The sequence below is a fragment of the Triticum urartu genome, chromosome 1A, assembly GCF_056163025.1.
Source record: "Triticum urartu cultivar PI428250 chromosome 1A, HENAU_Tu73, whole genome shotgun sequence".
Lineage (NCBI taxonomy): Eukaryota > Viridiplantae > Streptophyta > Magnoliopsida > Poales > Poaceae > Triticum > Triticum urartu.
In genome coordinates, this window is record NC_141873.1 from 497530267 (window position 1) to 497556162 (window position 25896).

The 25896-nt window shown below is 45.8% G+C and overlaps 2 protein-coding genes across 2 annotated transcripts; one reads left to right on the plus strand and one right to left on the minus strand.

Moving 5' to 3' along the window:
- Positions 1-21214: 21214 nt before the first annotated feature.
- LOC147991947 (uncharacterized) lies at positions 21215-22872 on the minus strand. The gene is made up of 2 exons (XM_087538881.1): positions 22426-22872; positions 21215-22357 (listed from the first exon to the last, which is right to left on the minus strand). Exons 1-2 carry the CDS (start codon positions 22870-22872, stop codon positions 21215-21217), a joined length of 1590 nt encoding a protein of 529 aa, XP_087395007.1.
- Positions 22873-23231: 359 nt separating this feature from the next.
- On the plus strand, positions 23232-25645 carry LOC125527113 (histone H3-like centromeric protein CENH3). Its single transcript, XM_048691682.2, has 4 exons — positions 23232-23568; positions 23703-23780; positions 24481-24556; positions 25239-25645. The coding sequence occupies exons 1-4, from the start codon at positions 23320-23322 to the stop codon at positions 25289-25291; spliced, it is 456 nt and encodes a 151-aa protein (XP_048547639.1). The 5' UTR covers positions 23232-23319; the 3' UTR covers positions 25292-25645.
- Positions 25646-25896: the final 251 nt, after the last annotated feature.

A 25896-nucleotide genomic window follows, 5' to 3' on the forward strand; every position in this document is an offset into this window, starting at 1 on the left:
GTCTTAGTCCGGACCGCACTTCTTTTCAGCCCGCGGGGCCTTGCCGCCCCTCGTTGGCTAGTCGCCGCAGGATCGGCCTCCCGTCTCAAGGACCTCCCCTGCAACACACGGTTGTCATACAGCAATCGAAAACACGCGAGGATAGATCCCTTTTCAAAGTGCTGGGACTTCGGTCTCAGTTACCTGTGAGGCTGGGAGTAGCCCTGGGTAATCGGCCGTAATGGCCACCAAGGGGTTGTCCTTGCTCAATTGATGAAACACCCCATCAATCAGCTCCACAGATAAGTCCGGATCCTCTTGAGAGGCCGGGTCGAGGGACCGTCCCGGATCCTCGGGTTGTGGAGGAGGGCTGTTTATTTCTTTAACAGCCTGGCGCAGTTCCTGCATTGAAGTCGTTAGACTGAATATTTAACGATGGGAATATAAAACGGATGGGCAAGTAAAAGTGACCACTTACCCAACTTGGGGGATTGTACATAGAAAATCCACCCTGTGGGTTGACGCGGAGAAATTCCTCCTCTTCTCCCTTATACAAAGCGGACAAGATCTTTATTAGAGCGGCAGCCGAATCCGGCCCCTTACGGCCGTGGCGGGTGGCGTCGTCCTCCCCGTTGAAGTCCCACATGGGGTGGCCTCTATACTGAAGCGGCTGCACCCCTCGCATGATGCATGCGGCCATGACCCGGTCATGGTTAGTCCGGAATGAGCTAACAATCTTATCCGGCCCATCAGGTAAAGAACGTCCTTGTCACTTTCCCTCTGAGGGCTCCGTGGATGCCAGCTTAGGTGCTTCTTTAGGGGAGCACCATCGAACTCAGCGAGGCCGATCCGGACAGGATCCGGCAGCGGGACGTCCTCTATATAAAACCATTCCGAAGGCCAGTCCTCGGACGCCTTCTTTGGGGTTTCGGATAGATATCCGGTCCCGGCGATGCGCCACACTTCGGCTCCGCCCACTTGATATATTGACCCCTTCTGAGAATGGGGCACAAGGCAGAATAGCCTTTTCCACAGCGCGAAATGAGCCTCGCAGCCCAAAAACAGCTCGCAAAGGGCTACGAAGCCCGCGATATGCAATATGGAGCCAGGCGTGAGGTTGTGCAGCTGGAGGCCATAGAACTCCAGGAGCCCCCGGAGAAACAGATGAATTGGAAATCCGAGCCCTCTTATTAAGTAAGGGACAAGGCATACCCGCTCTCCTTTGGAGGGATTGGGGGCGCTCTCCGCTTGCTCTCCGCCATTATAGGTGGCAAGTCCGGCTCGAACCGGGACCATATAGGCCGGGGGGAGAAATCCCTTGGTCTGGAGCATCACTAGCTCGTTGTGCGAGATGGAGCATCTCTCCCAATCTCCAGGCTGAGGGCTAGAAGGGCGAGAGGAGGAGCTGCGGCGGCCGGCCATGATAGAATGGACCTCTGTCGGATACGCTCTGATGAATACTCGCGGAGGGGAGAAGGTGTGGTTTGGATCTAAATCCCCGTCCCCTTAAATAGGCGGCTCATTCACGCGGCTAGGGGTGTAAATGTAAAAACACCCTGACTTTTCGTATTCGTTTGACACGTGGAAGACGGCCATTATTAGGCGTAGAAGCCAAGGAGCGCTACATTTACAAGAAATCGGACAGTATTCAACAGGTACACGGAATTTGGAGGAGAACCCGCCTTGCAATGCCGAAGACAATCTGCGTGCCGGACTCGTCGTCATTGAAGCCTGGTTCGGGGGCTACTGAGGGAGTCCCGGATTAGGGGGTGTCCGGATAGCCGGACTATACCTTCGGCCGGACTCCTGGACTATGAAGATACAAGATTGAAGACTTCGTCCCGTGTCCGGAAGGGACTTTCCTTAGCGTGGAAGGCAAGCTTGGCGATACGGATATGAAGATCTCCTACCATTGTAACCGACTCTGTGTAACCCTAGCCCTCTCCGGTGTCTATATAAACCGGAGGGTTTTAGTCCGTAGGACGAACAACAATCATACCATAGGCTAGCTTCTAGGGTTTAGCCTCTCTGATCTCGTGGTAGATCTACTCTTGTACTACCCATATCATCAATATTAATCAAGCAGGATGTAGGGTTTTACCTCCATCGAGAGGGCCCGAACCTGGGTAAAAACATCGTGTCCCTTGTCTCCTGTTACCATCCTCCTAGATGCACAGTTCGGGACCCCCTACCCGAGATCCGCCAGTTTTGACACCGACAGGGTGCTTATGAAATTGAATCTATGTTTAAAGAGTTTGAAGATTTTGATGATGCTTGTTATAGACCTGAAAATTTAGCTATCCTCAGATATTGCTATGAGAATTATGAATACAATTCCGATATTAATGCACTTATTGAGAAAGTCTCCGCTGTCCAAGAAGAGACTAATATTTTGTAGGAATCTATGGAAGAAGAAGTTGATGAAACTGTGAGCTCATTGGATGAAAAAGATGAGGAGGAGAGCGAAGAACAAAAGGAGGAAGAGCGGATTGATCACCCGTGCCCACCTTCTAATGGGAGTAACTCTTCAACTCGTACATTGTTTAATTCCCCTTCGTGCTTACTGAAGGATGATTGCTATGATGGTTGTTATGATCCCTATGATTCTTTTGAAATATCCCTTTTTGATGATGCTTTCTATGCTTGTGGCCATGATGCCAATATGAATTATGCTTATGGAGATGAACTTGCTATAGTTCCTCATGTTAAACATGAAATTGTTGCTATTGCACCCACGCATGATAGTCCTATTATCTTTTTGAATTCTCCCAACTACACTATATCGGAGAAGTTTGCTCTTATTAAGGATTATATTGATGGGTTGCCTTTTACCGTTGCACATGATGATTTTGATGAATATAATATGCATGTGCTTGCTGCTCCTACTTGCAATTATTATGAGAGAGGAACTATATCTCCACCTCTCTATGTTTCCAATATGATAAAATTGCAAGAAACTGTTTATACTATGCATTGGCCTTTACTATGTGTGCATGAATTGTTCTTTTATGACATGCCGATGCATAGGAAGAGATTTAGACTTCGTCATTACATTATATATGTTACTTTGTTCTTACTACTAAATTACAAATCATTGTTAATTAAAATTGGCTTTGATATACCTTAGGATCCGGGTGGATTCATTACTTGAGCACTATATGCCTAGCTTAATGGCTTTAAAGAAAGCGCTGCCAGGGAGACAACCCAGAAGTTTTAGAGAGTCATTTATTTCTGTTGTGTGCTTTTATAAAGTTTAGAAATAAAAATAATGTGCCAAGGTTTGCCTTTAGGATGTTTACATTTGCTTGATGGTTTGTACGGTGCAGGACAGAAACTTTGGCTCCAGTGCGATTTTACATTTTGAGCTGGAACGTCAAATGGTTCTGATTCTTTTTGCACTGTCTTCCTATACAAATTTTTTATTTTTCCTAATTTTGGTAGAATTTTTCAAGTATCAGAAGTATGGTGAATGTTCAGATTATTACATACTGTTCTGTTTTAGACAGATTCTATTTTTGATGCATACTTTGCTTGTTTTGATGAAACTATCAATTTATATCAGTGGATTAAGCCATGAAAAAGTTATATTACAGTAGACACAATGCAAAAACAAAATATGAATTGGTTTGCAACGTTACTTAGAGTAGTGATTTGCTTTATTATACTAACGGATCTTACCGAGTTTTCTGTTGAAGTTTTGTGTGGATGAAGTGTTCGATGATCGAGAAGGTCTCGATGTGAGAAGAAGGAAGAGAGGCAAGAGCTCAAGCTTGGGGATGCCCGAGGCACCCCAAGTAAATATTCAAGGAGACTCGAGCATCTAAGCTTGAGGATGCCCCGGAAGGCATCCCCTCTTTCTTCAACAAGTATCGGTATGTTTTCGGATTCGTTTCATTCATGCGATATGTGCAATCTTGGAGCGTCTTTTGCATTTAGTTTTCATTTTTCGTTTATGCACCATGCTGGTATGAGATAATCCTTGGTTTATTTATAGAATGCTCTTTGCACTTCACTTATATCTTCGGAGAATGGCTTTATAGAATGCTTCATGTGCTTCACTTATATCATTTGAAGTTTGGATTGCCTATTTCTCTTTACTTAAACAACCGCCATTTGTAGAATGCTCTTTTGCTTCACTTGTATTTGTTAGAGCATGGGCATATATTTTTAAGAAAGAATTAAACTCTCTTGATTCACTTATATCTATTTAGAGAGATGACAGGAACTGGTCATTCACATGGTTAGTCATAAAATCCTATATAAAACTTGTAGATCACTGAATATGATATGTTTGATTCCTTGCAATAGTTTTGCAATATAAAGATGGTGATATTAGAGTCATGCTAGTGGGTGGTTGTGAATTGTAGAAGTACTTGTGTTGAGGTTTGTGATTCCCGTAGCATGCACGTATGGTGAACCGTTATGTAACGAAGTTGGAGCATGAGGTATTTATTGATTGTCTTCCTTATGAGTGGCGGTCGGGGACGAGTGATGGTCTTTTCCTATCAATCTATCCCCCTAGGAGCATGCGCGTAGTACTTTGTTTCAATGACTAATAGATTTTTGCAATAAGTATGTGAGTTCTTTATGACTAATGTTGAGTCCATGGATTATACGCACTCTCACCCTTCCACCATTGCTAGCCTCTCTAGTACCGCGCAACTTTCGCCGGTACCATAAACCCACCTTATATCTTCCTCAAAACAGCCACCATACCTACCTATCATGGCATTCGCATAGCCATTCCGAGATATATTGCCATGCAACTTTCATCATCATCATATACATGACTTGAGCATTCATTGTCATATTGCTTTGCATGATCATAAGATAGATAGCATGATGTTTTCATGGCTTGTCCATTTTTTTGATGTCATTGCTACGCTAGATCATTGCACATCCCGGTACACCGCCGGAGGCATTCATAGAGTCATATCTTTGTCCTAGATATCGAGTTGTAATATTGAGTTGTAAGTAAATAAAAGTGTGATGATCATCATTTTTAGAACATTGTCCCATGTGAGGTTATCAAAATAAAAGTGGCCAAAGAAGCCCATCCAAAAAAAGAGAGAGGCCAAAGAAGCCTACAAAAAAAACAAAAAAATGAGAGAAAAAGAGAGAAGGGGCAATGTTACTATCCTTTTTCCACACTTGTGCTTCAAAGTAGCACCATGTTCTTCATATAGAGAGTCTCTTGAGTTATCACTTTCATATACTAGTGGGAATTTTCATTATAGAACTTGGCTTGTATATTCCAACGATGGGCTTCCTCAAATGCCTTAGGTCTTCATGAGCAAGCAAGTTGGATGCACACCCACTTAGTTTCAGTTAGATCTTTCATATACTTATAGCTCTAGTGCATCCGTTGCATGGCAATCCCTACTCACTCACATTGATATCTATTGATGGGCATCTCCATAGCCCGTTGATACGCCTAGTTGATGTGAGACTATCTTCTCCTTTTTCTCTTCTCCACAACCACCATTCTATTCCACCTATAGTGCTATGTTGAAAAGGTTTGAGAACGTCAAAAGTAGGAAACAATTGCTTGGCTTGTCATTGGGGTTGTGCATGATGTGAGTATTTTGTGTGGTGAAGATGGAGCATAGCCAGACTATATGATTTTGTAGGGATAACTTTCTTTGGCCTTGTTATTTTGAAAAGACATGATTGCTTTATTAGTAGGCTTGAAGTGTTATTGTTTTTATGTCAAAGGATAGATTATTGCTTTGAATCACTCGTGTCTTAATATTCATGCCATGATTAGACATATGATCAAGATTATGCTAGGTGGCATTCCACATCAAAAATTATCTTTTTATCATTTACCTACTCGAGGACGAGCAGGAATTAAGCTTCGGGATGCTGACACGTCTCCGTCGTATCTATAATTTTTGATTGTTCCATGCCAATATTCTACAACTTCCATATACTTTTTGGCAACTTATTATACTATTTTTGGGACTACCATATTGATCCAGTGCCCAGTGCCAGTTCCTGTCTGTTGCATGTTTTTGGTTTCGCAGAATATCCATATCAAACGGAGTCCAAACGGGATAAAAATGGATGGAGATACTTTTCGGAATATTTGGAAAATCTGGAGGAAAAATCAACGCGAACCAGTGTCCGAGGTGGGCACGAGGTAGGGGGTGCCCCCCTAGGGCGCGCCCCTGACCCTCGTGACCCACTTGTATGGCGGTTGACGGCCTTCTTCGGCCGCAAGAAAGCTAATTTTCGGAAAAAAAATCATGGCGAAGGTTTCGTTCCAATCGGAGTTACGAATCTCTGGATATAAAAGAAATGGTGAAAGGGCAGCAGAAGAGAACGCAGAAACGGAGAGAGACAGAGAGATAGATCCAATCTCGGAGGGCCTCTCGCCCCTCCCGTGCCATGGAGGCCATGGACCAGAGGGGAAACCCTTCTCCCATCTAGGGAGGAGGTCAAGGAAGAAGAAGAAGGAGGGGGGCGCTCTCCCCCTCACTTCCGGTGGCACCGGAGTGCCACCGGGGGCCATCATCATCACCGCGATCTACACCAACACCTCCGCCATCTTCACCAACATCTCCATCACACTCCCCCCTCTATCTACAACGGTCCACTCTCCCGCAACCGCTGTACCCTCTACTTGAGCATGGTGCTTTATGCTTCATATTATTATCCAATGATGTGTTGCCATCCTATGATGTCTGAGTAGATTTTCGTTGTCCTATCGGTGGTTGATGAATTGCTATGATTGATTTAATTTGCTTGTGGTTATGTTGTTGTCCTTTGGTGCCCATCATATGATTGCGCACATGGATCACAACCTAGGGTTAGTTGTATGTTGATAGGACTATGTATTGGAGGGCATGAGTGACAGAAGCTTCAACCTAGCATAGAAATTGGTGCATACGGGATTGAAGGGGGACCAATATATATTAATGCTATGGTTGGGTTTTACCTTAATGAACATTAGTAGTTGCGGATGCTTGCTAATAGTTCCAATCATAAGTGCATAGAATTCCAAGTCAGGGATGACATGCTAGCAGTGGCCTCTCCCACATAATACTTGCTATCGGTCTAGTAAAGTAGTCAGTTGCTTAGGGGCAATTTCACAACTGCTACCACCACTTTTCCACACTCGTTATATTTACTTTATTGCTTCTTTACTTACAACAGCCCCTACTTTTTATTTACTTGCTCTTTATTATCTTGCAAACCTATCCAACAACACTTACAAAGTACTTCTAGTTTCATACTTGTTCTAGGTAAAGCGAACGTCAAGCGTGCGTAGAGTTGTATCGGTGGTCGATAGAACTTGAGGGAATATTTGTTCTACCTTTAGCTCCTCGTTGGGTTCGACACTCTTACTTATCGAAAACAGTTGCGATCCCCTATACTTGTGGGTTATCAGGGGGGCAAGCCCCCTCCCCCTTGGCCGCCGCCCCACCTCTAGATCTCATCTAGAGGGGCTGGCCCCCTTCCCCCTTCTACCTATAAATAGAGGGGCGAGGGGAGGGCTGCAAGATCACATCCAAGGCGCAGCCCCTCCCCTCCCCAACACCTCTCCTCCTCCGCGTGAGCTTGGCGAAGCCCTGCTGGAGAACTGCCACTCCATCACCACCACGCTGTCGTGCTGTTGTTGGAGCCTTCTTCCACAACCTCTCCCTCCTCCTTGCTGGATCAAGGCGCGGGAGACGTCACCGGGCTGCACGTGTGTTGAACGCGGAGGCGCCGTTGTTCGGTGCTTAGATCGGATTCGGCCACGATCTGAATCGCTACGTGTACGACTCCTCCAACCGCGTTCTTGCAACGCTTCCGACTCACGATCTCAAGGGTATGAAGATGCACTCCCCTCTCTCTCGTTGCTAGTTACTCCATAGATTGATCTTGGTGATGCGTAGAAAATTTTAAATTTCTGCTACGATCCCCAACAGTGGCATCATGAGCTCGGTCTATGCGTAGTTTCTATGCATGAGTAGAAGACAAGTTGTTGTGGGCGTCAATTTTGTCAATTTACTTGCCGTTACTAGTCTTATCTTGATTCGGCGACATCGTGGGATGAAGCGGCCCAGACCGACCTTACACGTACGCTTACGTGAGACTGGTTCCACTGACTGACATGCACTAGTTGCATAAGGTGGCTAGCGGGTGTCTGTCTCTCCCACTTTAGTCGGATCGGATTCGATGAAAAGGGTCCTTATGAAGGGTAAATATAAATTGGCATATCACGTTGTGGTTTTGGCGTAGGTAAGAAGCGTTCTTGCTAGAAACCTATAGCAGCCATGTAAAAACTTGCAACAACAATTAGAGGACGTCTAACTTGTTCTTGCAGCATATGACGTGTGATGTGATATGGCCAAAAGGATGTAATGAATGATATATGTGATGTATGAGATTGATCATGTTCTTGTAATAGGAATCACGACTTGCATGTCGATGAGTATGACAACCGGTAGGAGCCATAGGAGTTGTCTTAATTTATTTATGACCTGCGTGTCAACATAAACGTCATGCAATTACTTTACTTTATCGCTAACCGTTAGCCATAGTAGTAGAAGTAATAGTTGGCGAGACAACTTCATGAAGACACGATGATGGAGGTCATGGTGTCATGCCGGTGACAATGATGATCATGGCACCCCGAAGATGGAGATCAAAAGGAGCAAAATGATATTGGCCATATCATGTCACTATTTGATTGCATGTGATGTTTATCATGTTTTACATCTTATTTGCTTAGAACGACGGTAGCATAAATAAGATGATCCCTCGCAATAATTTCAAGAAAGTTTCCCCCCTAACTGTGCACCATTGCTAAGGTCCGTTGTTCCGAAGCACCACGTGATGATCGGGTGTGATAGGTTCTAACATTCGCATACAACGGGTGTAAGCCAGATTTACACACGCAATACACTTAGGTTGACTTGACGAGCCTAGCATGTACAGACATGGCCTCGGAACACGGAAGACCGAAAGGTCGAACATGAGTCGTATAGAAGATACGATCAACATGAAGATGTTCATCGATGATGACTAGTTCGTCTCACGTGATGATCGGACACGACCTAGTTGACTCGGATCATGTATCACTTAGATGACTAGAGGGATGCCTATCTGAGTGGGAGTTCATTAAATAATTTGATTAGATGAACTTAATTATCATGAACATAGTCTAAAAATCTTTGCAATATGTCTTGTAGATCAAATGGCCCACGCTAATGTTGCCCTCAACTTCAACGCGTTCCTAGAGAAAACCAAGCTGAAAGACGATGGCAGCAACTACACGGACTGGGTCCGTAACCTGAGGATTATCCTCATAGCTGCCAAGAAAGCATATGTCCTTGATGCACCGCTAGGTGAAGCACCTGTTTTCCCAGCAGATCAAGACGTTATGAACTCCTAGCAGACGCGCAATGATGATTACTCCCTGGTTCAGTGCGGCATGCTTTACAGCTTAGAACCGGGGCTCCAAAAGCGTTTTGACCAACACGGAGCATATGAGATGTTCCAAGAGCTGAAAATGGTTTTCCAAGCTCATGCCCGGGTCGAGAGATATGAAGTATCCGACAAGTTCTACAGTTGTAAGATGGAGGAGAATAGTTCCGTCAGCGAGCACATACTCAAAATGTCTGGGTTGCACAACCGCTTGTCTCGGATGGGAGTTAATCTCCCGGATGATGCGGTCGTTGACAGAATCCTTCAGTCGCTACCACCTAGCTACAAGAGCTTTGTGATGAACTTCAATATGCAGGGGATGGAAAAGACCATTCCTGAGGTATATTCAATGCTGAAATCAGCGGAGGTGGAAATCAAAAGGAACATCAAGTGTTGATGGTGAATAAAACCACTAAGTTCAAGAAAGGCAAGGGTAAAAAGAACTTCAAGAAGGACGACAAGGGAGTTGCCGCGCCTGGTAAGCAAGCTGCCGGGAAGAAGCCAAAGAATGGACCCAAGCCTGAGACTGAGTGCTTTTATTGTAAGGGAAACGGTCACTGGAAGCAGAACTGCCCCAAGTACTTAGCGGATAAGAAGGTCGGCAATGTCAAAGGTATATGTGATATACATGTGATTGATGTGTACCTAACCAGCGCTCGTAGTACCTCCTGGGTATTTGATACTGGTGCAGTTGCTCATATTTGTAACTCAAAACAGGAGCTGCAGAATAAACGAAGACTGGCGAAGGATGAGGTGACGATGCGCGTCGGGAATGGTTCCAAGGTCGATGTGATCGCCGTCGGCACGCTACCTCTACATTTACCTACGAGATTAGTTTTAAACCTCAATAATTGTTATTTAGTACCAGCTTTGAGCATGAACATTGTATCTGGATCTCGTTTAATGCGAGATGGCTACTCATTTAAATCTGAGAATAATGGTTGTTCTATTTATATGAGAGACATGTTTTATGGTCCTTCCCCGCTGGTCAATGGTTTATTCTTTTTTAATCTCGAATGTGATGTTACACATATTCATAGTGTGAATGCCAAAAGATGTAAGGTTGATAGTGATAGTCCCACATACTTGTGGCGCTGCCGCCTTGGTCACATTGGTGTCAAACGCATGAAGAAACTCCATGCAGATGGACTTTTGGAGTTTCTTGATTATGAATCATCTGACACGTGCGAACCATGCCTCATGGGCAAAATGACCAAGACTCCGTTCTCCGGAACAATGGAGCGAGCAACCAACTTATTGGAAATCATACATACTGATGTGTGCGGTCCAATGAGTGTTGAGGCTCGCGGTGGCTATCGTTATGTTCTCACCCTCACTGATGACTTTAGTAGATATGGGTATGTTTACTTAATGAAACACAAGTCTGAGACCTTTGAAAAGTTCAAGGAATTTTAGAGTGAGGTTGAGAATCAACGTGACAGGAAAATCAAGTTTTTACGATCAGATCGTGGGGGACAATATTTGAGTCACGAATTTGGCACACACTTAAGGAAATGCGGAATTGTTTCACAACTCACGCCGCCTGGAACACCTCAGCGTAATGGTGTGTCCGAACATCGTAATCGCACTCTATTGGATATGGTACGATCTATGATGTCTCTTGCCGATCTACCGCTGTCATTTTGGGGTTATGCTATAGAGACTGCCGCATTCACTTTAAATAGGGCTCCATCGAAATCCGTTGAGATGACACCGTATGAATTGTGGTTTGGTAAGAAACCTAAGCTGTCGTTTCTGAAAGTTTGGGGATGCGATGCTTATGTCAAGAAACTTCAACCTGAAAAGCTCAAACCCAAATCGGAAAAATGCGTCTTCATAGGATACCCTAAGGAAACTATTGGGTATACCTTCTACCTCAGATCCGAAGGCAAGATCTTTGTTGCCAAGAATGGACCCTTTCTAGAGAAAGAGTTTCTCTCGAAAGAAGTAAGTGGGAGGAAAGTAGAACTTGATGAAGTATTGCCACTTGAACCCGAGAGTGGCGCAGCTCAAGAAAATGTTTATGAGGTGCCTGCACCGACCAGAGAGGAAGTTAATGATGATGATCATGAAACTTCAGATCAAGTTGCTACTGAACTTCGTAGGTCCACAAGGACACGTTCCGCACTAGAGTGGTACGGCAACCCTGTCCTGGAAATCATGTTGTTAGACAATGGTGAACCTTCGAACTATGAAGAAGCAATGGCGGACCCAAATTCCGACAAATGGCTGGAAGCCATGAAATCCGAGATAGGATCCTTGTATGAAAACGAAGTATGGACTTTGACTGACTTGCCCGATGATCGGCGAGCCATAGAAAATAAATGGATGTTTAAGAAGAAGACAGACGCGGATGGTAATGTGACCATCTATAAGGCTCGGCTTGTCGCTAAGGGTTATCGACAAGTTCAAGGGGTTGACTACGATGAGACTTTCTCACCCGTAGCAAAGCGGAAGTCCGTCCGAATCATGTTAGCAATTGCCGCATTCTATGATTATGAGATATGGCAAATGGACGTCAAAACAGCATTGCTTAATGGTTTCCTTAAGGAAGAATTGTATATGATGCAGCCAGAAGGTTTTGTCGATCCTAAGAATGCTGACAAGGTGTGCAAGCTCCAACGCTCAATCTATGGGCTGGTGCAGGCATCTCGGAGTTGGAACATTCGATTTGATGAGATGATCAAAGCGTTTGGGTTTACGCAGACTTATGGAGAAGCCCGTGTTTACAGGAAAGTGAGAGGGAGCTCTGTAGCATTTCTCATATTATATGTGGATGACATACTATTGATGGGAAATGATATAGAATTCTTGGAAAGCATAAAGGCCTACTTGAACAAGTGTTTTTCGATGAAGGATCTTGGAGAAGCTGCTTATATATTAGGCATCAAGATCTATAGAGATAGATCGAGACGCCTCATTGGTCTTTCACAAAGCACGTACCTTGACAAGATATTGAAGAAGTTCAATATGGATCGGTCCAAGAAGGGGTTCTTGCCTGTATTGCAAGGTATGAGATTGAGCACGGCTCAATGTCCGACCACGGCAGAAGATAGAGAAAAGATGAGTGTCGTCCCCTATGCCTCGGCCATAGGGTCTATTATGTATGCCATGCTGTGTACCAGACCTGATGTAAACCTTGTCGTAAGTTTGGTAGGAAGGTCCCAAAGTAATCCCGGCATGGAACACTGGACAATGGTCAAGAATATCCTGAAGTACCTAAGAAGGACTAAGGATATGTTTCTCGTTTATGGAGGTGACGAAGAGCTCGTCGTAAAGGGTTACGTCGATGCTAGCTTCGACACAGATCTGGATGACTCCAAGTCACAAACCGGATACGTGTATATTTTGAATGGTGGGGCAGTTAGCTGGCGCAGTTGCAAGCAAAGCGTCGTGGCGGGATCTACATGTGAAGCGGAGTACATGGCAGCCTCGGAGGCAGCACAAGAAGCAATCTGGATGAAGGAGTTCATTACCGACCTAGGAGTTATTCCAATGCGTCAGGCCTGATGACTCTCTTCTGTGACAACACTGGAGCTATTGCCCTTGCCAAGGAGCCCAGGTTTCACAGGAAGACCAGGCATATCAAGCGTCGCTTCAACTCCATTCATGAAAATGTTCAAAATGGAGACATAGATATTTGTAAAGTGCATACTGACCTGAATGTCGCAGATCCGTTGACTAAACCTCTTCCTCGAGCAAAACATGATCAACACCAGAACTCTATGGGTGTTCGATTCATCACAATGTAACTAGATTATTGACTCTAGTGCAAGTGGGAGACTGTTGGAAATATGCCCTAGAGGCAATAATAAAATGGTTATTATTATAATATTTCCTTGTTCATGATAATTGTCTATTGTTCATGCTATAATTTTATTATCCAGAAATCGTGATACATGTGTGAATACATAGACCACAACATGTCCCTAGTGAGCCTCTAGTTGACTAGCTCGTTGATCAACAGATGGTCATGGTTTCCTGACTATGGACATTGGATGTCATTGATAACGGGATCACATCATTAGGGGAAAGATGTGATGGACAAGACCCAATCCTAAGCATAGCACAAGATCGTGTAGTTCGTCTGCTAGAGCTTTTCTAATGTCAGTATCATTTCCTTAGACCATGAGATTGTGCAACTCCCGGATACCGTAGGAGTGCTTTGGGTGTACCAAACGTCACAATGTAACTGGGTGGCTATAAAGGTGCACTACAGGTATCTCCGAAAGTGACTGTTGGGTTGGCACGAATCGAGACTGGGATTTGTCACTCCGTATGACGGAGAGGTATCTCTGGGCCCACTCGGTAATGCATCATCATGAGCTCATTGTGACTAAGTAGTTGGTCATGGGATCATGCATTACGAAATGAGTAAAGTGACTTGTCGGTAACGAGATTGAATGAGGTATTGGGATACCGATGATCGAATCTCGGGCAAGTAACGTACCGATTGACAAAGAGAATTGTATACGGGATTGCTTGAATCCTCGACATCGTGGTTCATCCGATGAGATCATCATGGAACATGTGGGAGCGAACATGGGTATCCAGATCCCGCTGTTGGTTATTGGCCGAAGAGTTGTCTCGGTCATGTCTTCATGGTTCCCAAACCCGTAGGGTCTACACACTTAAGGTTCGATGACGCTAGGGTTATTAGGAAGATTTGTATGTGATTACCGAATGTTGTTCGGAGTCCCGGATGAGATCCCGGACGTCACGAGGAGTTCCGGAATAGTCCGGAGGTGAATATTTATATATGGGAAGTCATCATACGGTCACCGGAAATATTCGAGGGTATACCGGTATTGTACCGGGACCACCGGAGGGGTTCCGGGGGTCCACCTGCCCCGGAGGGCCTTATGGGCTGTAGGTGGAAGGGAACCAGCCACTAGTGGGATGGGCGCCATCCCCCCAGGGTCCATGCGCCTAGGGTTTGGGGGAACCCTAAAGGGGGCGCCCCCCTTGCTTGGGAGGCAAGCCCCCTCCCCCTTGGCCGTCGCCCCCCTCTAGATCTCATCTAGAGGGGCTGGCCCCCTTCCCCCTTCTTCCTATAAATAGAGGGGCGAGGGGAGGGCTACAAGACCACATCCAAGGCGCAACCCCTCCCCTCCTCAACACCTCTCCTCCTCCGCATGAGCTTGGCGAAGCCCTGCCGGAGAACTGCCACTCCATCACCACCACGCCGTCGTGCTGCTGTTGGAGCCTTCTTCCTCAACCTCTCCCTCCTCCTTGCTGGATCAAGGCGCGGGAGACGTCACCGGGCTGCACGTGTGTTGAACGCGGAGGCGCCGTTGTTCGGTGCTTAGATCGGATTCGGATGCGATCTGAATCGCTACGTGTACGACTCCTCCAACTGTGTTCTTGCAACGCTTCCGACTCGCGATCTTCAAGGGTATGAAGATGCACTCCCCTCTCTCTCGTTGCTAGTTACTCCATAGATTGATCTTGGTGATGCGTAGAAATTTTTTAATTTCTGCAACGATCCCCAACACCCAAGACCCCTGCGCGCTTATGATGTAGATCGGCGTGCTGGCCTCTCTGTTGAGCCTAGGTAGGGCTACGATGTGTTGATCTTGAAATAACACCATGCCCATGTTTTGCTGTTCCTGCAAGTCCTCCTTCCTCTCGTCCAAGTTATCTCCAGTGCGCACACCCTTAGGCTTGGATTTTTGGTTTCTGTTGCGGCGCCGGGTGCCCCATGCAGTAGTCGCTGGAGCTCGCAAATTTTTGAAGGTCAAAGCCGAGGGAGGGTGAACCCCGTCCCCGTGTTCCTTCAACTCATGGCCCATCATTCCATAGACCTGGCACCAATTGGGAAGGCACCCGTCTGCTATAAAATAAGAAACGGTTTCTTCAGAATTTCGTACATGTGCCGCACGCGTTGTGGCCCAATGAAGTCAGCCCACTTATTTTTCTGCCCACGCAGCTGGGAAAATCTTTTTTGCCGCACGTAACGGCAAATAGTTGGAGCTTAGCATAGGGCGCCAAAGACTGAGCCGCCCTTTTTTTGTGTTCTGTTTCTATTTTTTTTCTATTTTTGTTCCTTTTTCTTTTTCTTTCATGTTTGTTTTTTCCCTCCCAATTTTTTTCTTAAATTCAAAATTTTCAAAAAATGTTAAGAATTTCATTTTTTTGAAATTTTTAAAAAATGTTCAGAATTTCAAAATTGTGGCCACACAACAACCAAATGAGGAGGCAACCACAACCCCAAGACAGAGGTAGGCCCAGAGAGAAAAAAAAGGCACGAGTTGGATAATCACTGCCACGCTGACCAACTCCACCACTATCAAGATCTCATGGGCCAAACATGACCTGTGAGAAGACCGCAGCTTCCCACTCTGTCACCCACCGCTGCAGAGAGCGTTTTTGATGGACATCAATTATCTCTCCCGTTGCTTCTTGCAAAAATAATATCTTTTTGGTTGCAACCCACGGGCATATATGCTGGTCATATCCTATAAAATTTCTACAAAATTCCTCCAAACCGAAGGAGGTTAGTGTAGCGTTGTAATGTTTTCCAAGCAATCTTTTTTGGAAAACGTTACCTTTCAACCGGCGGATGAGTCGCTTGTATCGATCACCTACGTGGCCGTCTGATTTAATTTTGATCGCACGGCATTGTAGCGCTATGCGAGACGGTCCAACAAATTTTGTAACATTGGCCATGTTACACACACAAGCTTGTAACACAGGCTATGTTACAAACATATGAAGCACCAACAAGTAGCCAGCTTGATTTTTTTTTTCATTATTTTTTTCCTGCAACATCATCCTTGTTGCAAAAATCCTCCCACAGCGTCATCTATGTTGCGGAAAGGTGAAAGACGGAAAGAAAAATCTGTAATGCAACCTCTGTTGCAAATATTTTTTTACAGTATAACCTTTGTTACATAAATAATGCTTACGAAAATAATGTGTCACGCTAAAAAAACACCAATGAGCCATTCGTCTTTTCTTCGTTCGTCTTTGCAAAATGGTTTCTGTTGCAAAAAACATCTACAATATGACCTTTGTTGCAAAAAGAATCCACAGACATTTCCGCAACATAAACTCTATTACAAAAAATTCTACAATATGCCATTTGTGGTAAAAAAAATTACAAATGTTTCGCAACACGATCTCTGTTGCAGAAAATATTCTGTAACATAAACTCTGTCACGGAAAAATTCTACACACGTTTGAGCAACATGATTTCTGTTGCGAAAAATTATGCAACATAATCTATATTACAAAAGCTAGGGTGTCCGTCAGCCACTTGATGATGTCAGGTCTGGCGGCTAGCGACCCGGCCGATCTTTTAAAAAGATCAGCCGGCGGACGCGTAGCATGCCCCATCTTTTTTTGGCAGGATTTGAAAATTGACACCGATGCACTGGTTACCATACATATTTTTTTTGCAATTGCCATTTCCCCCCTCAGGTTTAGGCTGGTCATAATGAAGAGTAACTTAGACTAGTGTCATGCATATGACACTAGCCTAAGTTACTACCTTCATAATGCAAAATAACATAATAATAGTATCTTAGATGTCTTTATTTATTAGCTTATAGACTTATCTTATCTTGGAAAACGCTATGTTACAGTAACATATTATGTTACCACATCTCATTAATTACTTGCCACATAAGCAAAAAAATTGAAGTGCGCTATGTTATTAGCTAAGTTACTCCTTTTTTTTTTTTAGGATCAATGTCGCTTTATTACTCAAGTATAGCTAGGAATCTCTTCTGAGATCGTATGAAGGATACAATCAGGTGGCACCGTCCACCACACATTACACCTCCCATCACCTAATCCTACTTTTGCTAGCTTATCCGCAGCTCCATTAGCATCACGCTTGGTCCACGTGACCTTTACCTGCATGAAGTGGTTTAGCATATTCTTGATCTCCTGAATGCATGGCCCCAAGCTTGAGAGATCTTCTTCCCTTCTGTTGATCGCCGCCACAACTGCCTGTTATCCAGTTCAACATGTAGATTCTGCACTTGCGCTTGCATAGCAAGGGAGATAGCTTGTCGACATGCTAGCGCCTCCGTCTTCTCTGGGCAAGCCACATGATCGAAGACCTCACATGCTGCAGCTATAAAAGCCCCATTGTGATCTCTCATAACGACACCCGCACCTCCCTTTCCACGAACTTGGGAAAAAGCTCCATCAGCGTTCACCTTGATCCATCCCTCCTCGGGTGCCTCCCACTTCACTCGTAAATTTGGTTGGCGAGGAGGTACCGGTTTGTCATGTATCCCCTTCCACTCCTCCACAAGCCTTACTACCCGGTTCATTATTTCATGTGGATCCTCGATTCGTTTGCCGTCCCTCGCCTCATTTTGAGCTAGCCAAAGAGCATAGATGGATTGGATCATCACGGCTCGCTCCTCCCCTTCTGCCTGTGCAAACCAATCAAGAAGCCACTGAGAAATTGCACTATGAGAATCAAACTCACACGGTGGGATCGCCACCGAAATTCCCTTTTCTGACTGCAGCTTTTTCCAATAGAGAACCGAATGTGGGCATCCCCAAAACCCGTGATAGATCGTCTCATCACGTCCACAAGCCGCACAAAACACACCCGCTTTTATCCTTCTTCGCTGTAACTCATGTCCAACAGCAAGCCCATTCCTCAGCAACCGCCACATATGGATCTTCGCTTTGCCCGGGGCTGAGGTATCCCACATTGCCATCCAACATTTGTGGCGCTGAACCATAGAAGATGACTCCTGTCTTCCCGTCCTCGCCTGATTCATCGTCACTCGAAGATGATACGCTGACCTCACCATGAAGTATCCATCTTTGGTGAAGTTCCAAGCTAGATAATCATCAGTACCAGGACCTCCAATTGTAATCTATTTGATGTCAGTCGCATTATCCTGAGAGAACATCAAGTCCACTACCTGTTCGTTCCACCTTGTGCCCGAGTTATCAAGCAAATGGCTCACCTTTGTGACTCCCGGGACATACTCGGCACCCAGTGGTGTCAAGCTGCCACCCCTCGGAATCCATTGATCATGGTGTATATTAATGGTGGAGCCGTCTCCAACTCGCCACACCAAGCCGGCTCTGAGGAGATCTCTCCCATGAAGAATACTCCTGAACGTGTATGAGCCACCATCTGGACATGTTGCATTCATGATTCCCCCTTCACTATAATATCTAGCTTTTAGGACGCGAGCACATAGCGAAGAGGGGACTCTCAACAGTCGCCATGCTTGGTTGAAAGCCTCGGGATCTCTGAATCCCATGCCACCATCACGCTTCGCTGCACACATTTTGTCCCAGGCTATCCAATGCACTTTGCGTTCACCATTTACCGCCCCCACCAGAATTTTGAGGAGATAGATGTCAAGTTCTGGCACATCTTCTTTGTGAGGTGAAAACAGCTCATGGTAAATGCTGGAGTTGCTTGCAGCCTGGATTTCACTAGAACTTCCCGTGCTTTCTTTGACAGCCCTTGGCCCTTCCATCCAGTAACTTTTTTCTTCGAACTCTCTACCACATATTTGAATGTTCCATCTTTTGCCCTACCAACCACTGTCGGGAGGCCCAAATACCTCTCACTTAACGCCTCAGATTCAATACCAACAGTTTCTTTGAGAGAATTCTTCAACTCCTGTTGGCATCCCTTACCAAAGAATATTGACGATTTCTGAAGGTTAACCTTTTGCCCCGACGCTTCCTCGTATCTACCCAGGATATTCTTCAATGCCTGAAAGTTATCAACAGAACCCTAAAGAAAGACAATGCTATCATCTGCAAATAGGAGATGTGTCACTTGCGGGCCAGTGCCTCCAAATGACACACCTTTAATAAGCTTGTCATCTTCGGCCTTCTTCAAGAGTGCAGAGAAGCCTTCCACGCAGAAAAGGAATAAGTACGGCGACAATGGATCTCCTTGCCTTAGCCCACGAGAGGGAGTGAACCACCTGGACAACCCCCCGTTTAACTTCACCATAAAACTTGCCGACGTCACGCACCTCATGACCATGCTGATCCAAGCTGTATTAAAACCAAATCGTCCCAACATTTGCTCCAAAAAACTTCACTCCACCCTATCATATGCCTTCATCATATCCAGCTTTACCGCACATAAGGGTTTCTTCCTTTTCCTTTTCCTGATTGCATGCACACACTCATAAGCCACAAATACATTATCAGTAATTAGCCGCCCTGGCACGAAAGCGCTTTGTTCCTCAGAAATAAGTATCGGTAGAATAACCTTTAGTCTATTCGCCAACACCTTCGCTGCAATTTTGTATAAAACATTACACAGGCTAATTGGGCGAAATTGTGAAAGTAACTCCGGTGAGTTAACTTTCGGGATCATAACGATGACAGTTGCATTAAACGCGTCCGGTGCTGCTCGTCCTGCAAGAAACTCCCGGACCACCGTGCAAACCTCTGTTTTTACAAGCGACCAGTGTCACTGATAAAATAGGGCAGGGAGGCCATCGGGATCTGGAGCTTTCGTAGGCCCCATCTGGAACAAAGCTTTCTCTATCTCCTCGTCTGCAATCGGTGCCACTAGTTTCTGGTTCATATCATTTGTAACAGCAGCTGGTATATTATCAAGCAGTTCCTGCACTCCTACCGACCCCTCTGAGGTGAAAAAAATTTCATAGAACTTTGCCGCCATCTCGCGCATTTCCTCATCTGCCATGCACTTCGAACCATCCTCCCGTATCAGTGCCCTTACCGTGTTTTTTCGCTTCCTATGTGATGCTCTTCCTTGGAAGTATTTTGTATTCATGTCCCCTGCAGCTAACCAGTCAACCCTGGATCTTTGTCGCTGCATTATTTCTTCACGAGCGTAAACTTCCCGAAGTTGTTCTTCTATGTCCCTCACCTCCGTAGTATACCCAGTTCGTAACGCTCTGAATCTTGCATCTTCTAGCTGTACCTTTAGCTGCTTGATTTGCTGGCGGATGGAGCCAAACACCACACGCCCCCACTCTTGCATGCTCGCCGTAAGCTTTCCTAGCCTGCCGCAGGTGGCCGACAGCCCCGTTTCTCCATCGTCCGCTTCCAACCACTTCTCGGCTACCATGGAATCATAGCTTTCATGCCTTAACCATGCCTCCTCAAATCTGAATTGTCGTGCACCATGGTGTCCCCGTTCTGGAGCCGTCTCCAGAATGTGAACCACCAAAGTGACATGGTCCGACTCCTCGGTAATTATGTGTTGGACGTGAGTGTGCGGGAATAGTGCTAGAAAATCATCATTGCATGTTCCCCGGTCGAGACGGACCTGAATATTTTCATCACCTTGTCTTTTGTTATCCCACGTGTAGGGATAGCCTAAAAAACCCAAGTCTGCAAGGCCGCAGTCGGCCAGGCAGTCGCGAAAACCTTCCATCTGCAGAAAGCTTCATTGGTTTCCCCCCTTCTGTTCGGTTTGTAATAGCGCTTCATTGAAATCCCCGACACACAACCATGGAAGTGCATCCTGTCGTTTCAGGTATCGGATTGCATCCCAAGATTTTTTTTCTATGCTCCACGTCCGGTTCACCGTAGAATCCAGTGATTCTACAGGTTTTTCCTTCCCAGACCACTTCCGCATCCACAAAGTACTGGCTCCATGGCCTCACAGTAACCTTTAAATGCTCTCTCCACCACATCGCTAGCCCATCACTTTGTCCTTGACAGTCCACCGCCACACCACAAGAAAACCCCAGACTCCATCTTAGTTTCTCCATAGCCCTCGATTTCTTCTTTGTTTCAGATAAAAAGACCACCGCTGGGTTGTGGGACCGAATCAGGTCTCTCAGTTCGCCCACTGTCGAGTCCAACCCCAGTCCTCGACAGTTCTAGGCTAAAACATTCATTGCTCCCGGCGGCCCCGATCCTCAGGGTCCGCCGATCTATCGCTGTTAACTGAGATGCGGTCAAACACTGTCGACGTTTTATGCCGTATATCGCGAATGAAAACATCTTGTCCTGCCGGCCTGTCCGACTCCCCCTTGGCTACCCACATATGTCTCGGCCCTCGCTTCCTGCTTTCATGCACTTCTCGCTCTCTCTGGATCTCCCTATACTCATAAGCCGAGCTTTGCCTTGGTTTACGCACGTAGTAGCCCCTCCTTCTTTCCTGTTGTCCATAACCTTCTGACCTCCCATGCTGCTCTACCCTCGTATACCCACCTTCATGGCGCCCCCCATTCTTCACATCAGCAGATCCTTTTCCCTTCATCTCCCAGGAAGCTCCACGTTCAGACTCTCTCTCCCTTCCCCGATTTCTATCAATCAGCTTGTCCCTCAGATTCTGTTCTCTTTTCATCTCCAGACTGCCCCTCAGATCCTGCTTACGTCCAGCACCACTCCTCGTTTTATCGCGTCTAGGGCTATTCACCTCTGCATCTCTCGGCTTACTCTGTCCGCCAGTGCGGTTTTCAGCTGATTGAGAGAATTCAGTGTTTAGATTTCTCTTGGTTGGAATATCCCTCACGCGACCTTGCTCATCTCGGTGCCTTGGTCTTGTACCGTCATTCTGTGAGCTATTCCAACTGTTGCTGCTACTTGCTACCCCTCCCTTAGATCCCTCCTTTCCTGTATTCCTTCCGGGGGATGCCCGCAGCCATCCTCCCCATTGGAGCGAGGAGTCATCAAGGGGCTCGCAAACACCCCCCTTGTGCACTAGTCGCCCACAATCGAAGCAGAAGTGGGGGACTTTCTCATAGTAGAAGTCAAACCATGTGCCCACCTTATCATCTTTAGATCTCTTCAAAGTAAAGCCTCGGACTAGCGGTTCATAAACATCAATTTTTGCTCGAACTCGTAACTGGTTTCCCCTTGCAACTCCATCCTTGTCCACATCAACTCTCACGACTTCTCCCAACCAATTGCCCAAAGCTTTCCCAAACACCTCTGTCCTCTTATCCGGTGGAAGATCCGTCACCCTAACCCACATATCGACTCTGTCAAACACCATCTCCGAGGGTCTCATTTTTCCTTCATGATCAGAACACTAAAATCAAACTGCCAAGGCCCATTGTTCATAACATGTCTGTAGTCTCCCTCACTTCCAAAGTGTACCACAAAAATATTTGAGCCCATGTCCCTGAACTGAGCTTCTTTATGCAGCCCCCACGCCTGAGTCATAGCTTTTTCTAGTGCTGTCTTGTTCATCGGACGAGTGGTACAAGCCTTCCCCACCGCAGACCATCTCGAACTCTTAGGCATCTCTGTCTCCTGATCTTCAAAGATGAAACCCTCAGCTTCTTTATCCATAAGAACCATGCCTCCCAATCTTGCAGACAAGCTCGACGTCGGATCCGGGGTCTTGCACTCCAACGGGGATTTTGATTCTTCTCTGTTATTTAGGCCATCCCCTTTGTGCGCCGTCGGCGTTGCCGCCGCCGTCTTCATTGGTGTAGCCGTCTTTGACCTCCCAGTCGCTGGAGTGGCCGCCGCCGCCTTAGATGTATTCGGGTTATTCTTCTTCCCCGCCGCCGTCGCCTTATCATCCGCAGTCCCAGCCATGAGCAGCAGCCCACAGCAGGGAGAATCCGTTCTTGGCCCGCGTCTAGGGATGCGCCGTCGCCTCCCTCTCCGCTGCCAGATGCACACCACCCCCGAGTAGCGAAACCCTAACCCTAGCGTAGGAGCGCAATCGCCTCGCGATCGCCCCCTACCGCCTTAGCGTTTCCTTTTCGTGGTGGACCCACTCTCCAGCCCGGTCTGCTACTATGACTAGCCTTATGCCATACTACCATGCACATTTTCCCCCTCTAGAACGACTCATTTTACATTTATGCCACGCATTGGACGGTGACGGTTGCGAGTCCCCTTGGCCTCGAGCCAGTTCAGTTTCCTAGGCGCGCTACACTCCCGTGATAAAGTTACTGTAATACTCCTGCTCAGTAGCACAAGCAGTGGTACTACTGCTCAGTGCACACCACCCAACTCACCCACACTTTCCCCGCGGCGATGGGTCGCACGAAGCACGCGGTGGCGGCGACGGCGGCGACGACGGAGACGAAGAAGCGGCTCCGCTTCGAGCTCTCCCCGCGCTGGAGGCCGCCGCCGGCGCTGCGCCAGGTACCGCCGGAGCCGCAGCCGGAGAAGAAGAAGAAGCGGGCGTACCGGTTCCGGCCGGGCACGGTGGCGCTGCGGGAGGTCAGGAAGTACCAGAAGTCCACCGGGCCGCTCATCCCCTTCGCGCCCTTCGTCCGCCTGGTGAGTGTGGGTTGGGTACCCCGTACCCGTGCCCCCCTCTGCCCGTCCCGTCCTCCGATTTGTACCTGTATCACCGATTCGAGATTCAGTATGCGGAGACAGGTGCTCGTCCTGTGCTGATGGTAAATTTGCAGGTTAAGGAGATCACCGACGACTTGACGAAGGGCGAGATGAACCACTGGACTCCTCAGGCGCTCTTCTCGTTGCAGGAGGTCGGTCAATGGTCAATGCCGAAACCTGCCGTGTACTATTAGGCCTGATGGTTCCCATTAAAGAAACCAGCAACTGCAATAGTTCTGAGAATTGTGAGACTGATAAATTTATCACCATAATGCATAGTTCCTGAATCTGAATGCTCCGGTGTTCATGCAGTTGATACATTTGTTTAGCACCATGATTGTTCTTTGGTGGCTGGTAACTCAAAACCAAAATCAAATGTCTTTGTGCCATAGTTCGGTGCTTCTCGTTGTTTGGTCTAAGATATACACTGTCACTGTGTCTTGCAACATAATCATGCCACGCACGCAAAACTGAACTATTGTTCATATTACATTTTGCTTAAGGGTGTGACTGAGAAGTGAGGAAGAGGTAGTCCAAAAAAAATTGAATTTTATCATGTGATGGTTATGTATCTGAACGCCCAAGGATTTATCTGTATCCACTATCCAGTACAACGACACAAGTGCTTTTATAGAACTATACAAGATTGCTAGTGCATGGTAAGTACACTAACACAAGTCGCCTCTTGCCAGAAATAATTTCTTCTGCATAACTAGCAAAATTAACATAGAGTTGACTACATTCCATATGTGGCCTATCAAATAAGTTGAATGTCCTAATTGTGCTTTCAGTCACTGTCCTGTATATTTGCTTTGAGTTTGCACATGATTTTCTTTTCCTTTCCCTCTGCAGGCTGCAGAGTATCACATAGTCGATGTATTTGAAAAGGCAAATCTATGTGCCATCCATGCTAAGCGTGTTACCATCAGTAAGTTATCACTGAATGAACACTTCCTTTCCTTTACAATATTATGCAAAAGGAAACATGGCAGTCATAAAAGCATTTCAATTTCAGGATCATCTTTGCTTTTATTTGATGTGTTATCTAGTTTCGATGTTGTTTCAAGCTGCAAAAATTCAATGATTATTAATGATTAGAAGATCCACAGTTATCATATCTCAGCAGCTTCTCGTATTTTTTGTTCTCGGTGAACATGTCACAAAACAAACAGCAGATATGCTAACAATTATGGCTTTTTTTGCGGGAAAACAATTATAGCTTGCCACTTGTGAATGGGCCAGAGTTTTCTAATGATGCATTTTAGATATAAAATCTGGTTACTGTAGCAGGAAATTCAGGGTTGATTACCCTGTTTGTTACTTACCTCGAGGATATAAACATAGCATGAAATCAGAACTTTATTTCCAAGATATGTTTTATTTCCTCTTAAAGCTTGGGTACTGTTTTACCGAGACAGATAAGTGTCACTAGAATTATTATCATCAAGGTTGCTGTTTCTATTCTAATAACAAATAAATATTTTCAGTTAGGTATGACTTCATATGTATCTTTAAAAGGATGCTCCTGAACAAATTGGAACTATGTATGCAGAAAATACATGTATACATTAGCATGTTTCTGTTCACCTGACCTTTTTTTGCCCCTGCAGTGCAAAAGGACATACAGCTCGCGAGGCGTATCGGGGGGAGAAGGCCTTGGTGATACTAATGGAAGATGTTTTCTGCATCATAGGGAGCAAAGACTGGTGATTTGGTGGTACTAATGGTAGATGTTTTCTGTATTAGGGGTGCAATGCAAAGGCGCTGATGGTAGTGGCCCAGTATGTTTGTGAGTGTATCGTTAGGAAGTAATGTAGGTGTATTTTCATTTAGTTAGCATGTCTTCGAAGTTGATCTGGTTCATTGCATGGTTGGGATCATCTGACCTCCCTGCTTTGCTCCATTTGAATTGATCTAATTCAGACAGCGTTTCTACGAACATCCAAGGATATGGGTTGTCAAATGGCATGAAACTGTTGTGGATTTATGTACAAATGTTTGAAACTGTTTGCTGTAACCTAATCATTGCACTCTAAAAACTGCCTTCAATTTCCCCAACAGTCATCACTACCACAAAGAAAAGTGAGTTTGATTTTTTTTTTTCTTGCTGAACTGCCTGAGATCAGCATGGGCTTGTGTCATCAGGAAGTTCAGGCTGGTGCTAGAATACAGCCTCCAAGATCACTCTTCAGATATTGTAAACACAACCATGCTGATGGTCACCTGAGATAGCCGGGGCGGGTATGCCTATGGTATCACAGAATGCTT

What these genes read in the sequence shown, in the direction of transcription:
- LOC147991947 (XM_087538881.1), bottom strand. Translation starts at nt 22,872, where the DNA reads ATGGCTGGGACTGCGGATGATAAGGCGACGGCGGCGGGGAAGAAGAAT. An exon ending in TGGGCTCAAATATTTTTGTG is followed by an intron (nt 22,358 to 22,425) that starts GTACACTTTGGA and finishes GTTTGATTTTAG; the next exon opens with TGTTCTGATCATGAAGGAAA.
- LOC125527113 (XM_048691682.2), top strand. Translation starts at nt 23,320, where the DNA reads ATGGGTCGCACGAAGCACGCGGTGGCGGCGACGGCGGCGACGACGGAG. An exon ending in CGCTCTTCTCGTTGCAGGAG is followed by an intron (nt 23,781 to 24,480) that starts GTCGGTCAATGG and finishes TTCCCTCTGCAG; the next exon opens with GCTGCAGAGTATCACATAGT. An exon ending in TGCTAAGCGTGTTACCATCA is followed by an intron (nt 24,557 to 25,238) that starts GTAAGTTATCAC and finishes TTGCCCCTGCAG; the next exon opens with TGCAAAAGGACATACAGCTC.